The following is a 23,908-nucleotide window of genomic DNA, read 5'->3' on the forward strand; positions in this document are numbered from 1 at the left end:
TTGTAACGCTTTCCGCCCTAAGTGGGATGGGTATTCCCAGACGTGGGACCCGTGCTCACTACGCCACTGGAGTCAAGCTATCCCGGCTGATGACGGCTGATAGCCAGAAACCGGTCCTAGGATGCTTGATTCCGGTCCAGGGAAGACATGGCTTGGCAGTTCGGGCTGGACTGTTCCCATGAGGCACAGGGTCAAGACTGATTTGCATATGGCCATGTCTAAACTGGGGTGGTGTAGTGGGCAAAAGAACGATGGATTTAACCCAGATCTCTTGACTGGGGGAGAATGTCTGCATTGTCAGCATTCCGTCCATCATTTGTTTGTTGTAACGCTTTTCGCCCTAAGTGGGATGGGTATTCCCAGACGTGGGACCCGTGCTCACTACGCCACTGGAGTCAAGCTATCCTGCCAAAGACTAGCAAGCTTTGATGCACAGAACGACCCACCTGGAGATTGTCCATTTGTGCATGGCCTGACCTTTCTTAGGGCACACGTAACCAACAAAGAGCTGGTTGTCCACCCGGAATTGCTTTGTGCGATTCAGGTAGAAGGAAAGCGCACGTTTTAGATCCAGACGGTGGAGACGCTCTTCCTCTTTTTAAGGATGCGGAAAGAAGGTGGGCAAAGTGATGGTTTGACCAATGTGGAAAGAACTAACCACCTTGAGAAGAAAGAAAGTCTAGTTCTAGGGACTACCTTCTCCAGATGGACAACCAGAAAGGGAGGCTTGGAAGAAAGAGCTTGCAGCTCACTTACCCTACGTGCAGAGGTGATGGCCACCAGAAAGGCAGTTTTCAAACTAAGAAGCCTGAGAGGACAGTTATGTAGTGGCTCAAACGGAGCAAACATAAGATAGGTAAGCACCAAGTTCAAGTCCCACTGGGGCATTACGAAGGGAACAGAAGGAAAAAAGATGAATAATGCCCTTAAGGAATCTATTTACAACAGGGGACTTGGAAAGAGAAGGCGGATCAGGAAACCTGAGGAAGGCTGAAATGGCCAAGAGGTAGCATTTAAGAGTGCCCAGAGCAGAGCCCTGCTGGGTCAAAGAAAGTAGGAACAAGAGAACCTCAGAAAGAGGGGCGGAAAGGGGATCCACAGTCTTTGCTGTGCACCATGCCACAAATTTGTTCCATCTGCAGGTGTATACCGTCTTAATGGAGGGACGCCTGGCTGCCAAGATAACATCGCAGACTTCAGGAGGCAGGTCAAACTACGTCAACTGCTGCCGCTCAATCTCCACGCAAGGAGGTGGAGGCTGGGCAGGTTCGGGTGGAAGACCGTCCCCTGCTGCTGCAGCAGAAGATCCTCCCGAAGAGGCAGTCGGATCGGATGATCGATGGCCATGTTGAGCAGCTCGGGATACCAGACTCTTTGTGCCCAACCTGGAGCCACAAGTATAACTTGGGCCCAGTCGCGCTTGATCTTCTTCAGCACTCTGGGCAGAAGTGGTATAGGCAGAAAGGCGTATAGAAGAACGCAACTCCACTCGCGACGAAAAGCGTTACCTAGCGAGTGCCGACTTGGAAATTCCAACGAGCAGAACTGCTGACATTGCGCGTTCTCTTCAGTGGCGAATAGATCCAACCAAGGCTCTCCCCACTGCTGAAAGAGACCTTGCACCACCTCAGAGTGAATACGCTATTCGTGATCCGTCATGCACCGGCGGCTGAGTTCGTCCGCCCTGGCGTTCAGAGAACCTGCCAGGTGTTGAACCACCAGGGATATGCCCTGATGTTCCAGCCATCTCCAGAGGCAGAGGGCCTCCTGATATGCCTCGTTTGTTGCAGTACCATATGACAGTGGTGTTGTCCGTGAACACCTGCACCACTCTTCCCCGGACAAAAAGAAGTAATGCTTTGAGTGCAAAACGAATCGCCCGAAGCGCCATAAGGTTGATGTGGAGCCCTGACTCCGCTGGAGACCAGAGGCCTCTGATCTCCGCCTCCCCCATGTGGCTGCCCCATCCCAGAAGTGATGCATCAGTCACCACTGTGAACTCTGGGTTGAGAAAGGAAGAGGGATCTGCCGTCGACCCAATTCTGGTTCATAAGCCACCATTGCAATTGGTGTGCAGCGCCCTCCGAGATCTGGACGCAATTGGACAGATTCCCCTGATGTTGTGCCCACTGGGACTTCAGGTCCCACTGCAGAGCCCGCATATGCCATCTGGCATGGTCCACCAGCAGGATGCAGGAGGCCATCAGACCCAGCAGCCTGAGGGTCATCCAGACCAAAACCCGGGATAGAGGCTGAAAGATCGGAATCATAACCCAAACCCCCCGGACTCGCTGTTTGGGAGGATAAACCAGAAACTGCGTTGCGTCCAGAACTGCTCAGATGAAGAGGGGCTTCTGAGAGGGGGTCAGGTGTGACTTTGGCACACTGATGGAGAACCCCAGCGAATGCAGGAGGTCGGCCGTAGTCTAGAGGTAGGAGACGACAGCCTGGGGCGAGCCCGCCTTCAACAGCCAGTCGTCGAGATAGGGGAAGACTGGAACCCCTGATCTGCGCAGATGAGCTGTGACCACCGCCATCACTTTCATGAACACCAGAGGGGCGCTGGTAAGGCCAAAGGGGAGCACGGTAAACTGAAAGTGCTCGTGGACTACCGTGAACTGCAGGTAACGTCTGTGGGCCGGCAGGACGGGGATGTGAAACCTGAGCGAGCATCAACATTTTGAACTTCTCCTTCCGGTGGTAGCAGTTGACGATCTTGATATCCAAGATAGGATGCAGGCCTTTGTCCTTCTTGGGTACCAGAAAGTAGTGGGAATAGCAACCACAACCTACTTCTGGGGCAGGAACTCGCTTGATGGCTCCCTTGGCCAAGACAGTCGTAACTTCCTGTTGGAGAAGGACCAGATTATCCTCCGATATGCGATGGTACTGATGTGGCATGGAGAGAGGGGTAGTCTCGAAGGGAGGGAGTCGCCCCTTTGGACTATCTACAAAACCCACCTGTCTGACGTGATGGTGAGCCAGTGGGGGAGGTGATGGCGAATCCTGCCGCCCACTGGCGTTTGGTGGCCCTGAAAGGTCTGGCTAGGAGGGTTTGGAGGCTGCTGCAGAGGTGGCTGTGGTGGACTGGCTCACCCGCTGGCCCCCAGAACCACAGTGCTGGTTCCCACATCCCCGGCTGCGCAGAGGCTGAACAGCTTGTGCCGGCCTGTGGCTCTGGGCAGGACGTGGTGGGGCACCCCTTCCGTAGCCACGAAAGGGGCGAAAGGTAGACTGCGCAGGGCGGGTGGTGGAGAGGCCCATGGACCTGGCCGTAGCCAGAGAGTCCTTAAAGCGCTCCAGAGCCTTGTCGCCGAAAAGGCAACGGCCATCAAAGGGCATGTCCATAAGAGTGTATTAGACATCCCCGGAAAAAACAGTCTACCTCAACCAGGCATAGAATTGAAGAGCTAAGACACAAGAGCACACCATACAAAATAACTCTAATCCTCATAGGTTTTAAATGCTTTCAACACCCATATCATCATATCCAGAGAAAGTTCTACGTCAATCAATATTCACGTTGCTGTAGATTATTTAAAGATTATTTTTATTTCTTTATGGAATTCAACAGCCAAAGCGCGTTTCGCCTTGCTTGGGGCTTCCTCAAGGCGTACTTATATCGTAGGTCACACACTGCTATTTAATAGTTTTTCCAAAATGTTGTTTCCACTTGCAAAGTTATTGGAAATTCAATGCCTTTCAAACCGTAATCCCGTTCTCATTATATTATTCTTTTATGGTTTGCACTGGTATCCCTGAATATCCAATTTCAAATCTCAATATCTTCATGGAGCCATGATACGTTCCATCAAGTACTTCGTCAAACTTCGCGGCGTCTTAATTTCCCAAATTCCGTTTTTTCGCCGAAAATAATCTTTGAATAATCTACAGCAACGTAGATATTGATTGACTTGGAACTTTCTCTGGATATGATGATATGGGTGTTGAAAGCATTTAAAACATATGAGGATTAGAGTTATTTTTGTATGGTGTGCTCTTGTGTCTTTGCTACTAATATTCAACTGGGACACATTTTGTGTATCCAGAACTTAACACTCTAGGTGGATGAGTGTTCGACACTGAGGTTGCACCAAGAATTGGAGACAAAGCTTTATTGTTGGACTATTACATAATGGAGACACTTGGATGTGCAGATCGTATACAGCAAATCCACCGTATTGTATGAACATAGCATCGAAGAGCTACTAACGTGGAAATCGTCCTGCCTAGTGAGTCGGCGGTATCCAGCCCACAGCGGATGGCAAACTTTGCTGCATCTCTCCCCTCGGAAACTGCACAGGAGAGCATGGCCTGGGCCTCCTCTGGGCACTGGGGAAGCACCTGCGCTACCGTATCCCACATAGAGTGGGTGTAAGGCCTAACAGACATGCGATGTTTACCGACCGCAGCCCAAGCTGGAGGAAGAAAACATTTTCTTCCCAAGGTGGTCCAGCTTTTTGGATTACCCATCAGGTGGTGCATTAGGGAATGCACCTTTGGAGGTGGAGGCTTGGACCACCAAGCTCTCGGGGGTGGGATGTTTGGAGAGGAAAGTGGGGTCACCCGGGCCGGGCAGTGGTGTCGGACAATCATCCTGTCCACAGGAGCCCCTGTGTTGGGCCAGGACCAGGTGCCCAAAAGGATGTCAGTGAGGGCTTCATTAAACGTCAGCAGGGGCTCCGAAGAGCTCGCTGCCGGTTGAAGCACCTCTGTCAGGAGGTTAGTCCTGACTGCCACCATAGGTAGCTCGAGGTGGAGAGCCTCGGCCGCCCTATGCAACACCATTGCGTATGACTCTCCCTCCTCCGTAGCCACGGTAGGAGGAAACAACATGCCAAGGCCTGTGGAGGTATCCAGACCACTGGCTTCCCCGTTCCTCTCTCCAGTCCGGTTTGTAACCTAACTGGTCAGTTAAAGGGTCCCCAGGCCCCTCCCAGTCCTCCTCACCCTCCTCTGGCTGCCAATCTGGTCTTAAAGAGCCAGGGTAGAACAAGGGCACAATAGTACCCATCGGCGTCGGACGACGCCAGTCCGGCTCCGTGTCTACCTCGAGGTGGAGGCCGGGGTCCATGGTGGCTGAAGACACAGCTGACGGCTGCGGATGTAGTGCCAATGGAATCGGCGCCGGGAAGGCATAACAAGGTCGACCGGCGCTGATCTGGATCCAAGGGGACCCTGCGGTGCAGAGGCCAAAGCCATCGGCGTCGACGGCCTAGGGCCCCCAGTCAAGCCCGCGGGGCCCGAAGGCGCACTGGCGGAGTCAGGCTGCACAAAGATGCGTGCATCGCTTCGTAAAACTGACGAAGCTGGGCAGGGGTCGCTCCCGGGAAGGGAGGGGCCGGAGCCGACCCTTCAGGCTCCGCATGCAGAGCTGTGGGAGGGGCACCACCCGCATCTCGTCGGCCGACGGACGGGGAGAAGTCAAAGAGCGATGATGCTCATTCAACTTCTTCTTGTGCTTCGACTTCCCTAACCAAGAGTGCCAAGACTTGGATGAAGAATGGTGTTGGCTCCGCGACGGGTCCTTCGACCTCCTACGCGACAAGGACCTTGAGCGATGCAGAGCCGACTGCGGGGCCTCGAGTAGCTTTCTGGACCGTTCCCGCAAAGACTTCGGGCATGGTCCGGCAGTCGGAACCCGACTTGGGGTCGTGGTCGTCTCCAGGCAGTAGAGGCACACGCGACGCGGATCCGACACGGACATCCGTCGGTTACAGGAACCGCAAGCCTTGAAGACGGGCATCCCTCGTGCACAAGGAGTCAATGGACTCAAAAAACAAAGTCGACAAAAGTCGAGAAAAAGTCAGTCAAAAAATGATTGGGGGTACCACTCTCTTCAGACCTGCGCTTGCTGACGCAGAAAAAGAAATAACTGATGACAGCGAGTGAGGGCGGCGTCTAAGTAGCTCCTGTGACGTCATCCCGGCGACCATACCGCAGATGACAAACGTGGAGTCAACAGACGCCCCCTTCCGACGCGCAGGGGTACTGCTGACGAAAAACTTTCCTGATCCAGTCTGGCGCCTGGGGGTAATTCTAAGGTAAGGAATCTATAACGGTTTCTTTCAGATTTGTCATCCAGAACTAGAACTGCTGGGCTACTTGAGAGCAGCTGAAACTTCGCCTGCCTTCTTTTCACTAGGACAGCTTGTTCATGCAGTCTACCTATATCCTGACTTGAATTTGTTTGACCTGTGTGAGAAAGGCTTTGACAGTCATTCTATCAACCTCGAACTCCAACAGGTTTATAAGTAATCTAGCAGTAAGTGGCCTAAGAGGAGATCGATGGCTGTATGTTGAAAGTTCCTGTGTCACATGGTCCATGTGGCCATTGTCGTTTTCCCTATGTTAGCATGAGCGTGTGGCAGACTATCTTCTGCTTTGCGCACGTTACTACACAAACATATTTTGCCTTGTGCCACACTGCAACTTTGACACATAATATGCTGTTTTTGCGTTCTGTTATTTTCTGAGATTTAGTTTTAACACTGCAGACAATGTCAAACAACAATGTGCCTTGTTATTCTGTTCTAGTGAGGCCCTAGCACCTAGACAAAACATGCAGATGTTGTTTGGGAACACGTACTTTGGTCATATAAGTATACACAGGTGGGTGACACACTTGGAGAAGGATCTTTCCAGAGAAGGGAGCGTGACAGCACCCGTGATGTAGATCTTCCATCTATTGACTGAGGTACGGGGTCTGCTACAAACACACAGAGTTCTTCTGATATCATTTAGCTTCTGTAGAAGGGGAGGGAGGTTAAGCTTCACTGTCGTATATAATGACAGCACCTTTTATGGTTTACAGACTACTTGCTATGCTAACCGTATTTGTGTTAGGTATTTTTCTGCTTGTTGTGGCACATATACTGCATACAAGAGTACGATAGTTCAAATAAACATTTTAAACTTTTCTCGTGTCTAGGTCGGATCTTATTGTGGACTAGTACGAGAGTGACAGCGAAAGGGTGTGTCCCGCAACCGTGATTCCTGAGAGGGTAGGGAGTGTTGTGTTCCGGGGTGTCAAATCACTTGTTCCTCTGAGTGAGCAGAGGGCAAGTGAGACACTATAGCTAGTGGGTCCCCAAGCTCATGGGTACACAGGTGGTAGGATGACTCCCTGCCTACTAAGGTTCCATGATCCCAAGCAAAGTTCTGTCACTCCGCAAAATCCCTGCTACATGGTGCTGCCAATGTTTGGACTGGTACTAATTCAAGGGATCTTTGAGTAGCGCTTGTGCTGGTCCACAATAACCTCACACCAGTTCCCGGAGATATCCGTGGTGGGAGGGCTTTGCCTCGACAGTTGGTAGGGTACACCTATTGCTGTAGGTTATTAAAGCTTGAATTCTGAAAAGGCTTTTGACCAGTTTTGTGCTACCGATAGATCCCTTTCTTGATTTTCATTATGGTGGCAGAATCCCTGCAACACCTGCAGACATGCCGACCCACCACCACCTGTCACAGCGATGTCCACTGTTAAGGAGTATTGTGGTTCCTGCACACAACATTTGACTCTTAATGTGTGCCTTGAATTGTCACAAGGGCAATCTTTGGAAAAAAGGTCCAATTTGTTCTGCTGTCCTGCTCCTTGATGCTATTAAGCATCAAGTTTCTCTTATATTAGCTAATTTCTGAGATCACACTGATTTGGAATAGGCAAATTCCATTAGTTTGCTTCCCTCTTTCTGCAGAAGGATGTGCTTTTTATTCTGTGATAGATATTGGTGTCCCTAGGAACACTTTGCCCAGTTTGGAAAAAGACTGATTACTTTCAGTTTTGTGTCTAGTGTAAGGTAGCCAATCACTGCATGGAAGTTTGCATTGAGAACATAGCTTTTTCCTTGAAGTGCCAATAGTTCAGGTATGAGTACATGCTTATTCCTCAGCATCATAGATTGCGCACCACTAGTGCCAAGAACTTCATAAAGATGTGAGGTGCTGATCTGAGGTCAAATGCCAGTGATTTGAACTGGTGATTGTGGTTGTTAACCACTAACAGCATAAACTGTCTCCGTTTCAGACAGATGGAAATGTGAAAGTATAATAGCTCCAGATCTATGGACATCAGGAAGTCACTTATGTCTATGGATTGTATATTATCCTGCAAGGTGACCACCCTGAATTACTTCAGTCCAAAACATGCCGCCAATTCCCTGACATTTTCATCACCAAGAAGAATCTGGAGCTCAAGCTTTTCATTCTTTACAACTTTCTTTATAGCACTTTTCAATAAAACTTTGTGTCACTTTAGGCAGAGCGTGTGTTCTGTCTTTAGAATACCAGTGAAAGGCTAAATGAACAAGTTACTTATCTTCGGTAAAACTTTTTCTGGTTGACACAGCATCAACCTGTTGATTCCTCATCTTTTGAATATCCCAATGCCCCAGCATTCCATGGAAATGTTTCTTGCCAACTCTTCCACATCGACGAGTGACATCTTGGGAGCCATAAGAAGTCCTCGTCTGCATGCGGACGTCAGTTCCAACCATTATTTTTGTGCCTTTGAGGCCAACACGTGAGATCAACATCACAAATGCAATATATATGTTTTTAGAATGACAAATACATACACAATATACAACTAGACTTATTTTCGGTATATGCAGACATGCAACGGGGAAGCAGTGAGGAATCCACAGGTAGATACTGTATCCTCCAGAAAAAGCGTTACCAAATGTAAGTAACCTGCTCTCATGATGCAGACATTGACCTGTGTATTCCTCACCTTTTGAAGAGAATCCCCAAGCATTCTCACACTCAGGTGGGTGACTGTCTGCCTAACCCAAAAAATCTTGCAAAACAGAGAAGGCAAAATGACCCAGGCCCTCAGAAGAATGTCTGTGGAACCTCATTAAAAGGGGAGCAATGGTTTGACAGAGCTGGCTCCCACAGGTCAAGCACTTTCATCAAGATTTTGCTCTGACCTTAACAGCTCACAGTTTTACGTCAAGCATGTCCGCTGCCCTATGCATCAGGATTGTAAAAGATGCACCTTCCTTGAAAACGAGGCCTGGAGGGCAAAGCATGCCAGAGTCTGGGAAAGTATCCAGGACATTGAAGTCACACACCTTCTCATACCAATTGATTTGAATAAATGAATGAAGGGGTGTTGTAGAGCGCACAGCTACTCAACCGAGTGTCCCAGAGCTAGGTCTAGCAGAATGACCTAATACCAAAACATAATCAAGACATTTCTGTAATGAACAGAGGAGAAAAGCCACGTTATCAGCTTTCTATGGAAGTCCTGAGGGAGCGGATTCCAGGCTTTAGCCACTAAAAATGAGAACGCCTTACCTCTCTTCTTCATACACTTAATTTGAGACACTACCACCAGATCTGCTGAGGCTGAATGCAAGGATTTGGCGAGACAGTAAGGAAGGAATCTGTGTGAAAGACAGCTAGTACTGTCTTGAAATAAGGCATAGTGAACCAGAGACAGTGATTTGATAAGAACACGCTTCTTAACAGGCAGACAATGAAAAGATCTAAACAGGGAGACGTTCGATATTCATCAAGGAAGTCTTCGAATATGGTGAACCAACTTGTCTTGCACATCCTGCAGACGGCGCAACAAAGCTTTGGACATCCCTAAATAGAGAACACTGGCATAGTCCAACCTGGAAAGGACCAGCGCATGGACCACTGTCTTCCTACAGTGTATAGAGAATAAGTACAAAACATTTTTGAGGTGAAGGAGCAACCCAAAGCTGGTGCCGACCACAGCCGAAATCTGAGGTTGTAGAGTGGACTGTCCAGTTTGATGCTCAGATTTCTAATTACTGAAGATGGGAGGGGGTTGGGGCGACAGAGGCCAGGCCGCTTCCCACCTGTTGGCTGAGTGGGAGCCAAAAAGAAGAATTTCAGTTCTGCTTGCATTACATTTCAACTGATTATTATGCATACAAGCAAAAACCGCTTGCATACAGTCATTGAATGACTTCTCCACCAAAGAGGAGGCCCGCTGAAAAGCAAAAAGCACCTGGGTATCAACTGCTTATAAAATAGTTTTACATACAAGTAATTCCACCAACGTCGCTAAAGGGGTCACAAAATCATTAAAGTAGAGCCCAAAGACTGACCCTGCGGAACCCTGTTTGACTGCTTTAACAGCAGTTAAAAAACGCCACCCAGGGGAGGAGCCAAGATGGCGACCGGAGCAGACGCTTGAGCGCCCGGCTCCGTCGGCCCTTGGCCTCGGACTATCATCCTGATTCCTATCCTCGCCGATTTTCGAGGTGCACCGTGTGCGACGACGCGCTGACCGCGCCGCCGCTTTCCCGGAGTCTTAGCCCGCCCGGATGCCGGAGTTCTTGGTGCCTTTGTTCTTCGCACTGGACCCCTGCTCTATTGTGGCCTTGGCCGGCCCCCTGGAAGCTCCGCAGTCACCGGACCCGCTGGCGCAAACCTGAGCCCCGCGGTCCCGATCCCGCCTCACACCACGGACTGTCGCCAGATGAGCCGGGGGAGAGAAGCCCGGACACCTCCTGCACCCTGCATCTGACGGGCTGGAGCTATAGGGTAAGCCCCGGTGTGGCGGGTCTTCTGGCCCGCTCTGTGGACCGCGCTGTGGGAGGCTGCAGACCCCCTTCTTCTATCGCCTAGTTGGCGGCACAGAGAGCCCGAGGGAGGGGAAGCGACTGTTGGCTTTCACCTGTTGCGGCGCAGACCTGATGGGAATTGCCTCCTTGTAACGACCCCCCCCTGGCCACTGCACCGTTCAGCGGTAAAACATGGCGTTGATTGCCTGCCTGCTGCTGGGGGGGGATGCTCCGGTCTCGCCCGCTACCCGCCTCGCCCTCCCTCTACCAGACTCTAGCTCCACAGTGCCGTCCCGGATTGCTGCCGATGTGGGGGCGCAGCTTCCGCTGACATGCGGCTCCGTTCTGGCTGCCCTGCGGGACTTTCGTCTGCAATTGTGTGCTGGCTTGCAAACACTGAGTGAGCGGTTCGACTCCATACTGTCGGCTGCGGGTCGTGAGCGCCCCGTTTGTTATCAACAAGACATGGGTCGGCCGGTGCTTCTGTCCTCTTGCGGGGCCGCAATGACTGTGTATAACCGTGCTACGCTGGGGTCTGCAACTGGCTTTCCCGGCATCCAGGATCAATCGCTCTCCTGCTCAATTGCGGATACTTTGTTTCCCCGTTCATCGCTGCCTGCCTTGTTGTTGCCTGCCCCACCGCGCCCGCAAGAGTATCCAGCTGAGCGACACCTGACGTCCTCGAGGAATCGTTCACGGTGGCCTACGGCTTCTTTTATGTGGAACTCGTGTACTTTACAGGCCAGGTCTGGATTTTATATGGTGCACAAGGGGACCTCAATAGCCGATCGGCGGCCATTTTGTGACTCTACTTCTCCAACTTCTCCCCAGCGGCCATATTGTCTTTGTCTGCACGGGATGCGGGGCCTTCATGTGGGGGCTGGTCTAATCTTAAGCCCGCGATCGGGCCAGGGCTAGGTTGAGTTATATCACCATGGTTTCACAGCTGGACTGGACTCGGACTGGAACTGTTTGCATATGTTGTGCGCACTCGTCGCGAATTGTCTGCCTTCATTTAAATTGCTGTGACACGTTATCTTCACACGATCGCTTTTGGGTATAGTGGGTTTTCAGTGTGTGGAGGCGTGGCTGGCCGGTGGTCCCGGGCGCTCCGAGGTTACGTGGGGCTCCTCCCCGCTTTCTTTCTTCTTTGTTTTCTTATTTCCTTCATTCTATTCCTACTTTCTCTCTTGTCTATATTTCGGGTTCATTGGGCGACAGGCACTATGCTGGGGGGGGGGGGGCAGGCCGTAGCCTCCGCATTGGTGTAGGGTGGGGGGGTAATTCACTGTTTTTTAGTTCTATGGGCCTTTTTCTTCTATGTCTCTGCGCTATACTTGTTTCGATTCGGGGTCCGGGTGTGGGGTGGATTGAGTGGGGGCGGCTTGGGAGGGGTGCGTATTTACTCACGCGACTATCCTGTTATCTAACTGCACCGCCTCACTGTCTGAGATTTTCTATGGTCGTTTTAATGATGCTGCTGCTCTCCTGTGTGGTGAAGCCATCTTGCGGACTCGAATCTCCTTGGTTCTATCCTTTACTGACTTTTTTCTCGAAAAAATTATTTTAAAAACCTTAAAATTAACCTTCACTTCTCCTTCCCCTGGTGTCAAGGATCTCTCCAGTGTATACCTCGTCAATCGTAGCTAAGCTTGATCATCAATGCACAAGGGATGTAATGTTTGACTCAGTGCTTAACCGTATTGTGGCCGGCCGGATGGTTGTAGGCCCGTATTTGTTCTTTTACTATGCACAAATAAAGGTTTTAAAAAAAAAAAAAAAAAAAAAAAAAAAACCCGCCACCCACATTGACAACTCTCTGGAATCAAAGTACGGCTTGACCTAGTCCGACACATGACCTCCAACCCCCAGGCTGGAGAGTGCCAGTAAAAGAATTTATGTGGGATGGTATCAAATGCTGCTGAGAGACAGTTGGATCAGCACCGCATTTCAACCTTGATCCGCTGACCACTTGATATGGTCAGATATTACTAAAAGCACAGTCTCTGTACTGTGGAGGGGGGGGAAACCTGATTGACTTGGATGTAGCAGCATTTCCTGCTCTGAATTATCCGATAGTTGGGCGTTCACCATATTCTGCAAAATCACCAGTTTCTCCAAGATATGCCTATAGTCACTAAAAATGTTTGGACCTAGAGAGTGCTTCTTAGGTAGTGGAACCACCTTAGCAAGTTTTCAGGCAGCTGCCACGGTGCCGGAGGACAGTGACAGATGAAAGATGCTGTTGATTACCAGATTAATCACCTTAAATGTCTTCTTGGTTAGGGTATTCTTCAAAGGGTAATTACCCCTCTTTTTCATCCCTCCCTTCAGTCGGGAAGTTCCTGTATAAGGGTGGCAAGTCCAGAGGTGGATATAGCCTCAATGGAGCCAGAATAGAGTGGGGCCAGGGTTACAGCAGTCTCCGAGTTAGAAATGGCACTACACTGTTCATCCAGTGGCACCAGCAGCATCAGGTACTGCGGTGGGATTGCTGGGATGTGTGGAGGCACCTGTGGCAGCAGCAGAACAGATCCAGGGATGGATCCAAAGGGCTCGGCTGACGTTGAGGCAAACCTGCCGGCGGTAACCCAGCAGGAGCAACTCTAAGCTCAGTGGGGACCGAAATCGCACCTGAGGGAGTCGGTGGCCAAAAGATGGCATGCATAGCATCAAAAAATCCTTGTAATTGGAAGGGGGGGGGGGGGGGGTCGCTCCGGGAACTCGAGGAAGCATCGAGAGGGCCGGCTGCTGGCCCTGCAAGTAAAGTGCAGCAGCGGGCCACAAAGCACAATGTTTGGATGGGAAGGCCTAAGAACACTTCAACTTCTTCTTGGACTTACCATACTTCAAGGAAAACACTTCTGGAGTGGGAAGACTACCATCTGCTTGAACGACTCAGGGAGTGGCCAAGAAATCTACCCCAGGAGTCTTTTCCTGCAATGCCGCCAGGAGCTTCATAGTCCACTCGCGGATCGCCTTAGGGTGCTTTGCCCAGCAACAGAGACAGACCAAATGGGGGTCAGACACAGACATCTTTGTGACATTCCCTTCAAGGTTCATAAACCATAGGTTTGTTGGGGAACCTATTCCAAGCACACAGAGCAAATTGCTCAGAAATGGTCAACAAAAAGTACAAAAAAGTGGTCAAAAAGTTATCGCGGTAGGTCTACTGATATGCTGCGTTGGCAGTGTCAGCATGGAAAGAAAGGATCGGATGTCAGCAAGCCCGGGTTGGCTCCTATATAGGACCACACACTTCACATCCGACACTACGAATTGCCATGCAGAGGTACTGCTGAAGATTTTCCGGATCCAGTCGGACACCTGGGAAGTATTCTAAGGTGAGGAATCTGCTGTGGGAAGTCTCTATCAGAACAATGGTTCAAGTCTTAAAGCAGTAAGATTTACGTCACTTGAGCGTTAGACCAAATGCATTGGGAAGTAAAGTTGTGATCCACAAAGTTGGTCTTTAAGAACTTAATAAAACAGTCTGTACATGTGCTACCTGAGGCTCTTCTACATAATGGAGTAACCAGACACTACGTGTGTGAAGCTTTAAAGTATGAGATGTGCAAGTAGAACCATAGGTTGATTTCCCTGAAGATACACACAACCACAGGTATGACTCTTTGGCCTACCTGCACATATTTTTCACAGATTACAGTTAATGTTTATAAAAAATATATATAGAAATTGCGAACCTTTGGAAAAGATTTAATACCTAGTGGCTGGCTTAAAGACAGAAGAAAGTTTAAAACACAGTATCAGACTAAATAAAACTCATTTACATGCTACACTAGAAGAAAAGACAACATCAAAACATATGTATATCCACTGCCTACTTTAAGCAAAAACAGTGCTTCCACAGGGTGCTGACACTTTACGACACAAACGTAGGTTGATAATTAGAACACTACTGCTGCTTTAATAAGTGTCACATCCTCACTCTCAAGGTAAGCAAAATCATTTTAACGATCTTTTCTATTGTCTGTAGCTAGTTACCTGTCCAGAGTTTCCCAGAACCGTAAAAACACTGGTCTATCCAAATGACGTTTGTGGTAACTCAACTCCAATACCATTACATCCCATTTCTGGACATTGGGATCAAGGCGCACTTCATCATACTTTAGGTGGAAAGCTTTAACTAAAGGAAATAAGGTCATATTAAAGAACTATAACAAACGCATTGCCAACAAATGTGAAAAACATCGGTTTTAGTAAAAAATAAAAAAAATATGTTACCAAATAATTGCTTTGAACATTTCATTTTTAAAAGGTTTTCACAATAAGACTCTACCTCAATTCCACAAAACTTCCAAAAAGACTAAAGTTATAATTGGGGCAACCAGAATCTGCCACCAAGCCCCAAGACCTCTTGAGCCGCATTTGTCTGCGTTCCTTTCATCTTTCCATCAAACTTAACCACTCTGGTGATATGCACTTTTGTAACATACAAGTAATGATGGTAGTATGCTTAGCTTATTTCGTTCAAATGTCAAGGTGGTAGTCAGGAAACCTTCGGAGCACTTCGGGTGCTTCCTGTGTTCCCCTACTGTAATGGTCAGCTGAGGGAAGGCAACTGTAGAAACCAGGAAGTATTGCTGAGAGTTTTTTGTAAAGATAAAAATTTACCAGTTGATACTCCTTGTGAACTTTATCTGTCCTAGTGTCTGCAAAAAGTGAGATATAGAGTTGTGGTTGCAGAGAGCATCCCGTCCTGCATGTGCGATCAGCAAATGTGTGTTGTTGGTACTTCCTGTGGATGGTGTTCCCAAGTCTGATTTATTCCATCTGAAGACTACAGGTTATAAATCTATGGATTTGGTTGTGTGAGGCTTCAAGATGTGATTGTCTGCACTGTGTCAGTTGTTGGATGAATCTGTGCTGTTTGGGCAGTCTCAAAAGTGCTTCAATAGGAGGGAGTATCATTACCAACCACTGAGTCTGTATTCAACTTCTTTGTGTTACCTTTCATTTCATCAGGTCATCTGTAGGACTATGGTAATCCTGCCATGGTCAACCATTTAAATTCTGCAATTGCTTAACCAATCAAGCGCATAGTAAAATTCATACAGTTAAGAAAAACAGCCAGGTTCTTGTAGGATCAATGGTCGGAGATGCGACTAATATTTTGGCTGTAACAGAAGAAAAAAGGAAAATAGGTAAAATGGTGAACTATGCTCTGCAAAGGTCTCTAGGATACTTGCAGTGGAAGATCTGCTAGTATGGTATGGAACGTTCTGGGACTCCAGTATATCTCAACCTACAAACAGTTATTGTTTTATATACCATCACTTGCTTTAAAAAAAGACTGATTACCCAACATGAAGCTTTGTTTTATTTACTTGCATGGTTAGCTCTGTAGAGGGAAGATAATGTTCTAGTGGCCAAGCAGTCAGATATTAATGAAAATAAGTAGGATAAAATGGTGGCATAAGGTAAGCATTTGCAATGCAATAGGTCTCGCATTATTTAAGTTTGAGCTATTGGCATTGCTAAATAATGCAACACCAATAGCTCAAACATTAATAATGCGAGACCTATTGCATTGCAAATGCTTGTTAACTAAAGAGCCTTCTCTTAAAGGCCCCTTCTGCCCGGGTTACAGGAAACTGCGGTGGTTCAGGGTGCAATTAAATCTCTTCCCGTTCACCGCCTCTTGCCTCTGCGAGGGACACATAGCTTAAGAGGCAATAAGGCACATTACCATGTTGTACCCACGCATAATCTATAGCACTGCCCTTCCATGCTCTCCCACACCAATGTTAATGCCTCCCTCCCACCCAACTAAGGCCCCTTAACTCTTACTCACACCTATGTCAAAATAACGGACACTAAACGGATTTTTAATCACGGCACGCGTGTAAGGCGCGGGTATAAGAATGTGAACAAAAGAACACACACCCACCCTTTGCTTCAACAGCACCCAGCAGGCTGCCGACAAACATTTCATATCCCCAGCGTCAAGGCAGATTTCTCTAAAAAATTATCAACAATCACAGAGTGTGCTGGGCGTTCGCGCTGTTGGCTACCCGCTGTGATGACGGTGACAAGCTCCGACTACGCAATCTAATTATTCCGTGATTTTAAAGCAGTTAGCGCCCTTCGCCTATTTGTAATGGAACCCACAAAGCTTTCTTTGAATGTTTGTGCGAGGGGCGGTGGTCGCTCCTTTGTGCACCCAAGCAAACCACTGACCGGTGTTACTGCGGAAAGGGGTATATGGAGAGCGCGTTTTAAAGGCGGAATTACACGTACCGGAGGCGCCAGCAAGGAGTCAATTTAGCTTTCACATTCCTGTAAATATAAGCAAGCTGGTTTTGTGTTGCGCTTAGAGTGTTTTGGTAGTTTTACATGAAGTAAAAAAAAAAAAAACATATGCTGCAGCTGAAATAACAAAACCCCAAAAGTGCATTTCAAAACCCCAGATAAGGTGCTCAGCTCAGTGCGCTGCCGGGATTTTCAGTACGGAACATTTAGGCCAGTGGTTGGCGGGGGGAAGGATGGAGGGGGGCTGTTCAGATCAAGTACAAACAAGACAAGAAAAGGCGGGCTAGTGAGACAGTGAAAATGAACTGGAGAGAATGGGAAAACGAAAGAGCTCGAGAAAGAGGCATTGATAGTGACAGAAAAGGGACGTACTTAGAGACAATAAAAAAAGACCGACAAAGCATGCTGTTGAGGGGGCGGGGGAGCGCATTCCAGGCGGGGGAGCGGACCCTTTGAAGTATGATGCAGAGGCTGTGGCTACACGTGCACGCGCCAGTGGGCTGAAGCGCTTCCCCAAACGGATTGCATGGCAGCACGGTACACGTGATTGTGCACGTGCTCGCCATGCAATCCACTTTTGGGAGCACTTTGAAATGCCCCTCTTACTAGAGTCTCGCATAGCGATTGCGTAAACGCAATAGCTAGGCGAGACCTAAAAAGGAGGCCAGACTTTCATAAGCAGAGGAGAAAGTTTACCTTTGTTTTTTATCGTGACACATGAACAATGGTACAACTGCATTGCACGCACGTTCAAAACGCCATAGTCTAGTGAACCAAGTTTATTAGGGCCTGTCTGGATCATAAGCAGTAATCGATCTTCCCAAATAAAAACAATAAATGATGTCCAAGTTTGAGGATTGCCTCGCAGATAGAGAACTTCATCCTTTCTTTCGACATATGCCCTTGTGAGGGGAAGGCACAATCACTTGGCACATGAGGTACAGAGGCTAGGAGCACAGGACATCCAAGTCTATTCCAAAGACATCAATTTTACTCTACATTGTAAACAATATTTGTAGAAGCACTGCCTACTCCTCACCTCTCCCTAGAGCATGCAATATGTACCAGAGTGACACAGAGGGCTCTATCAGTTCACCTTTTGAGAAGTGGAATTTTTTCCAGTGAAAACTTCAGCAACATACCCAAGGCTCAATCAAAGACGGTAGCAGTCATAGAAGATGAACAGGAGTGGGACAAGCATAACTAAGACTTACGACACCAATGTGCAGAATATCCTTGATTCTTTCACAAGCTCACACCCGCAATCTATACTAATAATAATAGTTTTTATTCGGCATATAATAATAGGACCATAAAAGAGACAATTTAAAATACACATACATCAAGTGTAAATATCCTCCATAAAACAGCCAGATGTACTAGATCAGAAAATGCAAGATCCATGAAATATTGTTATCTCGGCTGGAGTCTTGAATTCATTACACTTCCAACAGCCCTTTCTTCAATTAAAAATATAATCAATAAAATCCTAATTTCACATTAAACATGAGAGAACCCACAGTTCAAGACTTAATAGCAGCCCAACAGTGCAAAATTAGCAAATACTCGTGACCTTCAGTCACCTCTAGTGGTTCTTATCCGTGAAGAAGATTGTACAAAATTGTAAACACAAAAGAGTGTGAAAACATAAGATGAAAGTTGTAAAAACAATAAGGAGACACGTGCCCTGCCTAAATCTAAGCTTCTTTAAAAGCCCCTTAAGGAACACTTGTCTAGGATGCGAGTAATATGTACAGAGGAGGACAAAATGTAAGTTGACCTGTGGCAACCGATTGTCGCAGTCACAGGGTCCTCTGTGTTCTGCGTGCACCGTAAAGCCAGGGGGTGAGGCCAGTAAGTGGTGAATTAAATTAAATCTGAACAGGTAATTAAAAATCTATCTTGTGCACTTATTACAAGGGATAAATAGGGTTCCATGTCCTACACCGATTTTACTAAAATGTGTTCTCTGACCGTGGGTTTCCTAAGCACCTTATCCTCCTGGTGCGCCGTGACGTTTAAAAAACAAATCTTTAATAATCGCCTTTTCTTGAGATCCAACCTTATGATTAGTAAACAGATCTTTGCACCCTAATACGGCAACGGTGTACATATTTTAACCACAGAATTTTCAACGCGTAATCAAGAGAAAGGCAATCCTGGATTACCAGCCTGTTAAAACCTGCCTCCTCGTTAGACCAGATCTTCACCCAACACAGGAGGGGTTTAAAGGCCACCATATCAGAGATCTACTTAGACCCCAAATCCTCATGTACGGAGTACACAGGTGTGCTATGAGGGACTTTCAAAATCCACCTAAAACATTTATTTTCTTCAGTTTGCAATTTGGTAGCCAGCATATATCCTCATACCTCACTACTGTATAAAACTTTAGAAACACAAAAGGAGTTGTATAACTTTAAAATTGTCCCCGGTGACCAATTGCCTAATCTTTAAGTTTGCAATTGCTCCAGTAGACCTGGTAATTCCTAGACACCGGCTCTAATGAACAAGTTACTTACCTTCGGTAACGATATATCTGTAAGAAACATTAGTTAGTTAGATTCCTCACCTTAGAATATCCCCATGCGTCAGGCTGGATCCGGAAGATTTTTCGTCAGCAATACCCTTTGCGCGTCGCTAGGCGTCGTCTGCGGCTCCGCGTCCGTCGTCGGCGTCGTGCGCCGGAATGACATCTGAGTACATAGACGCGGCCCTCGCGCGCCGACGTCAGTTCTTGTACATAGCTTTCCGCGCCAGGAACGCAGAGCCATGCAAGAGACCGACACTGGTGCCAAAAAAGTCTAGGGCCCTGAAAAGGAGAACCTTAACCCTAGATGTCGGTTCGCAGAACGGGGAGGATGGGTGGGTCGGTGAGGAATCTAACTAATGTTTCTTACAGATATATCATTACCGAAGGTAAGTAACTTGTTCATCTGAAAGAAACAGGTTAGTTAGATTCATCACCTTAGAATAGATACCCCAGCAATACCAACCCCGGTGGTGGGTGTGCGAACCAAGATCACACCAGAAAGTCCTGGAGAACAGAACGGCCAAAGAAGCAGTCTCTCCGGATTTGGCTGTCCAGGCAATAATGCTTGGCAAACGTGTGCAGCGAGGCCCACGTTGCTGCCTGACAGATGTCCTGCAAGGGGACTCCCCGACCCAGGACAGTTGTCGCAGACGTGGCCCGAGTGGAATGGGCTCTCATCCCAAGCTTTGATACACAATACGACCCGCCGAGAGATGGTTCGCTTGTGTACCGCCCTCCTCTTCTTGGCGCCCACGTAGCCCACAAAGAGCTGGTCATCCACCCGGAACTGCTTGGTGCGGTCCAAATAAAAGGACAGCGCCCGTTTTGGGTCCAGATGGTGGAGCCTCTCTTCCTCATTCGAAGGATGCGGAAAAAAGGTGGGCAACGTGACAGACTGCCCGATGTGGAAGGCAGTCACCACCTTGTCAGGATGGACAGAAAGGAAAGGAGGCTTAGAAGATAGAGCCTGGAGGTCACTCACCCGTCTAGCAGAGGTGATGGCAACCAGGAAAGCAGCCTTAAGAGTCAGAAGACGAAGGGAACAATTATGAAGTGGCTCAAAGGGAGCGCACATCAGATATGTCAATACCAGGTTCCAATCCCACGGAGGCATTACGAAAGGGACAGGAGGAAACATGCGAGTAATGCCCTTGAAGAAGCGAGAAACAGGGGATTTGAAAAGAGAATCTCACACAAAAAACCAAGCAGAAGCTTGCCAGAGCATTATGTGCACATCCACTATATCGTTTGTTCAACTTAATATTTCACATTGAATTAGTATCGGAGGTGCTCTCAAACAACAATTCCTCCTCTGCCTTTGGAGGATAAACCAAACTCCAAAAGAGACAAAAAGGCCCTCTGGAATCCACAAACTTTGGATTTTTGAGAAAAAACGAGAACTCCGAGTTAAGGTTTAACATGACCTGACAAAGGCGTTTACAGTTATGCAAGGCACATGATTCGGGGAGCTCCACCACCAATATACATTAAGGAGTTTACAACACCCGGCTGGCCTATACTGTCCTTTTATATGCTTGACGAATTATGGACATAATCAATGGACTTATCTACATGTGTTAGCCTTGAAAAAGTCCTTCTGGATGAAACACGTGTCGGCTGTTTTGAGCACATATCTGGATTTTGAAAGAAGATATAATAAAGAAACATGCAAGCAAAATGTTTAAGCGACTAATGGACTCCAATTTTGATACGTTCATACAAATTGTGGAAACCAGCTTTTCTGGTTCATTACAGTTTCTGTGTGCCTCGGCAAATGTGTTAAAAGATTTGAAAAGAGAAGGCTGATCAGGAAGCCGTAAGAAAGCAGAGATAGCTGAAAGATACCCTTTAAGAGTGCCCAGAGCAGAGCTCTGCTGGGCCATGGAAAGAAGAAAGAGGAGAAACTCAGAAAGAGGGGCAGAAAGGGGATCCACAGCCTTTGCTGTGCACCATGCCACAAGTTTGTTCCACCTGCAGGTGTATACCGATTTCGTGGAGGGACACCTGGCTGCCAGAATCACATCGCAAACTTCAGGAGGCAAGTCAAATGGCATCAACTGTCACCGCTCAATCTCCACGCATGGAGGTGGAGGCTGGACAGGTTCCGGTGGAGGACCGTCCCCTGCTGCTGCGACAGAAGGTCCTCCCGAAGAGGCAGTCGTATCGGGGGATCGATCGACAGACTGAGTAGCTCGGGATACCAGTACCTTCGTGCCCAATCCGGAGCCACCAAGATAACTTGGGTCCGGTTGCGCCTGATCATCTTCAGCACTCTGGGCAGAAGTGGTATAGGCGCAAAGGCGTACAACAGACCGCTACTCCACTCGCGACGTAAGGTGTCCCCGAGCGAGTGCCGCCTTGGAAACGCGCAGAACTGCGGACATTGCGCATTCTCTTCGGTGGTGAATAGATCTAACCAAGGCTCTCCCCACTGCCGAAAGAGGCCTTGCGCCACGTCCGAGTTGAGACGCCATTCGTGATCCATCATGCACCGGCGGCTGAGTTTGTCTGCTCTGGCGTTCAGAGAGCCCGCCAGATGTTGAACCACCAGGGTGATGCCCTGATGTTCCAGCCATGTCCAGAGGCGCAGAGCCTCCTGACAAAGGGTCCACGACCCCACCCCGCCCTGTTTGTTGCAATACCACATGGCGGTGGTGTTGTCCGTGCACTACACTTCCCCGGACAACGGGAAGGAATGCCTTCAGTGCAAGTCGGATCGTTCTCAGCTCCAAAAGGTTGATATGGAGCAGAGACTCTGCCGGAGACCAGAGTCCTCTGATCTCCGCCTCCCCCATGTGGCCCCCCCCATCCCAGGAGGGAAGCATCCGTCACTACTACGTGCTCCGGTTGGCGTAGGGAGAGGGATCTGCCACTGACCTAATCGCGGTCCGTGAGCCACCACTGCAACAGTCTTGCAGTGCCCTCCGAGATCAAGACATGGTTGACAGGTTGCCCCGAAGCTGGGCCCACTGAAACTTCAGGTCCCACTGCAGAGCCCGCATTCGCCACCTGGCGTGATGCTCTAACAGGATGCAGGAGGCCATCAGACCCAGAAGCCGCAGCACCAACCTGACCGAAACCCGGGATAGAGGCCGAAAGATGGGAAGCAGAGCCTGAATATCCCGGACCCGCTGTTCCGGAGGATAAGTCCGGAACTGCGCCGAGTCCAGAACCGCCCCGATAAAGAGGAGCCTTTGGGAGGGACTCAGATGCAACTACGGCACATTGATGGAGAACCCCAGCAAATGCAGGAGGTCGGCCGTAGTCTGGAGGTGGGAGACGACTTGCTGGGGGGAGCCCACCTTCAACAGCCAGTCGTCGAGATAGGGGAAGACTGGAACCCCTGATCTGTGCAGATGAGCTGCGACCACCGCCATCACTTTCGTGAACACCAGAGGGGCACTGGTGAGGCCGAAGATGAGCACGGTAAACGGAAAATGCTCCTGACCCACCGTGAACCGTAGGTAACGCCGGTGGGCCGGCAGGACGGGGATGTGAAAATAGGTGTCCTGCAAGTCCAACGCTACCATCCAGTCTCCAGGGTCTAGGGCAGCCAGAACCTGAGCATCTTGAACCTCTCCTTTCGGAGGAAGGCGTTGACACTCCTGAGGTCCAAGATAGGGCATAGGCCCCCTTTGCCCTTCTTGGGAACCAGAAGTAGTGGGAATAACAACCACGGCCTACTTCTGGACCAGGAACGCGCTCGACGGCCCCTTTGGCCAAGAGGGCTGCAACTTCCTCCTGTAGAAGATTCAAGTGATCCCCCGACATGCGGTGGCACTGCGGTGGCATGGCTGGAGGGGTCGTCCCGAAGGGGAGGGAGTAACCCCTTCGGACGATTTGCAGCACCCACCTGTCCGAAGTGATGGAACGCCAGTGGAGCTGGTGATGGCAAACTCTGCCTCCCACTGGCGTGGAATGGGCCTGAAAGCACTGACTAGGAGGGCTTTGAGGCAGATGCTGCTGGGGTGGATGTGGATGGACCGGCACGTTGACCCCCTGTACCGCCTCGGCGGAAGACACGTCCGCGACCGCGTGGGGGTTGGTTCTGCGGCCTGTGGCTAGGTGGACACGAGGGGGCGCCCCTTCCTTGGCCACGAAGGGGCAAAAAGCGAATGTTTGCGGGAGCGGGCCGAGAGACCCAAGGACTTGGCCGTAGCCCTGGAGTCCTTAAAGCGCTCCAGCGCACTGTCCGCTTTGTCGCCAAAGAGGTGACTGCCATCAAAGGGCATGTCCATGCGGGTGCTCAGGACATCCCCGGAAAAAGTCGTGGACCGCAGCCAGGCGTGACGACGAAGCGCCACTGTGGACAACATTGCCCTGCCTAGCAAGTCCGTTGTGTCCAAACCACATCAGATGGCATACCGTGCCGCGTCCCGCCCCTCTGCAAGAGCCTGGGCGAGCCGTGTCCGGGCCTCCTCCGGACACTGGGGCAGCACGTCCTCCACCGTATCCCACAGAGAGTGGGAGTAACGGTCCAAGAGACAAGCAGTATTAATAGACCGCAGCCCTAAACTAAGGGAGGCGAACAGCTTTTTACCAAACAGCTCCAGTC

At 49.2% G+C, this 23,908-nt stretch overlaps 1 protein-coding gene across 1 annotated transcript in view; it reads right to left on the reverse strand.

The window, feature by feature from the left end:
- The window catches only part of CDC73 (cell division cycle 73), a 674,568-nt gene that overhangs the window by 24,418 nt on the left and 626,242 nt on the right, over positions 1-23,908 (reverse strand). Inside the window, exon 16 of the mRNA XM_085654791.1 lies at positions 14,553-14,694. Within this exon, the coding sequence (XP_085510917.1) occupies positions 14,553-14,694 (142 nt within the window). The remainder of the gene's footprint in view (positions 1-14,552; positions 14,695-23,908) is intronic.

The sequence above is a fragment of the Triturus cristatus genome, chromosome 4_1 (genome assembly GCF_964204655.1).
Source record: "Triturus cristatus chromosome 4_1, aTriCri1.1, whole genome shotgun sequence".
NCBI lineage: Eukaryota > Metazoa > Chordata > Amphibia > Caudata > Salamandridae > Triturus > Triturus cristatus.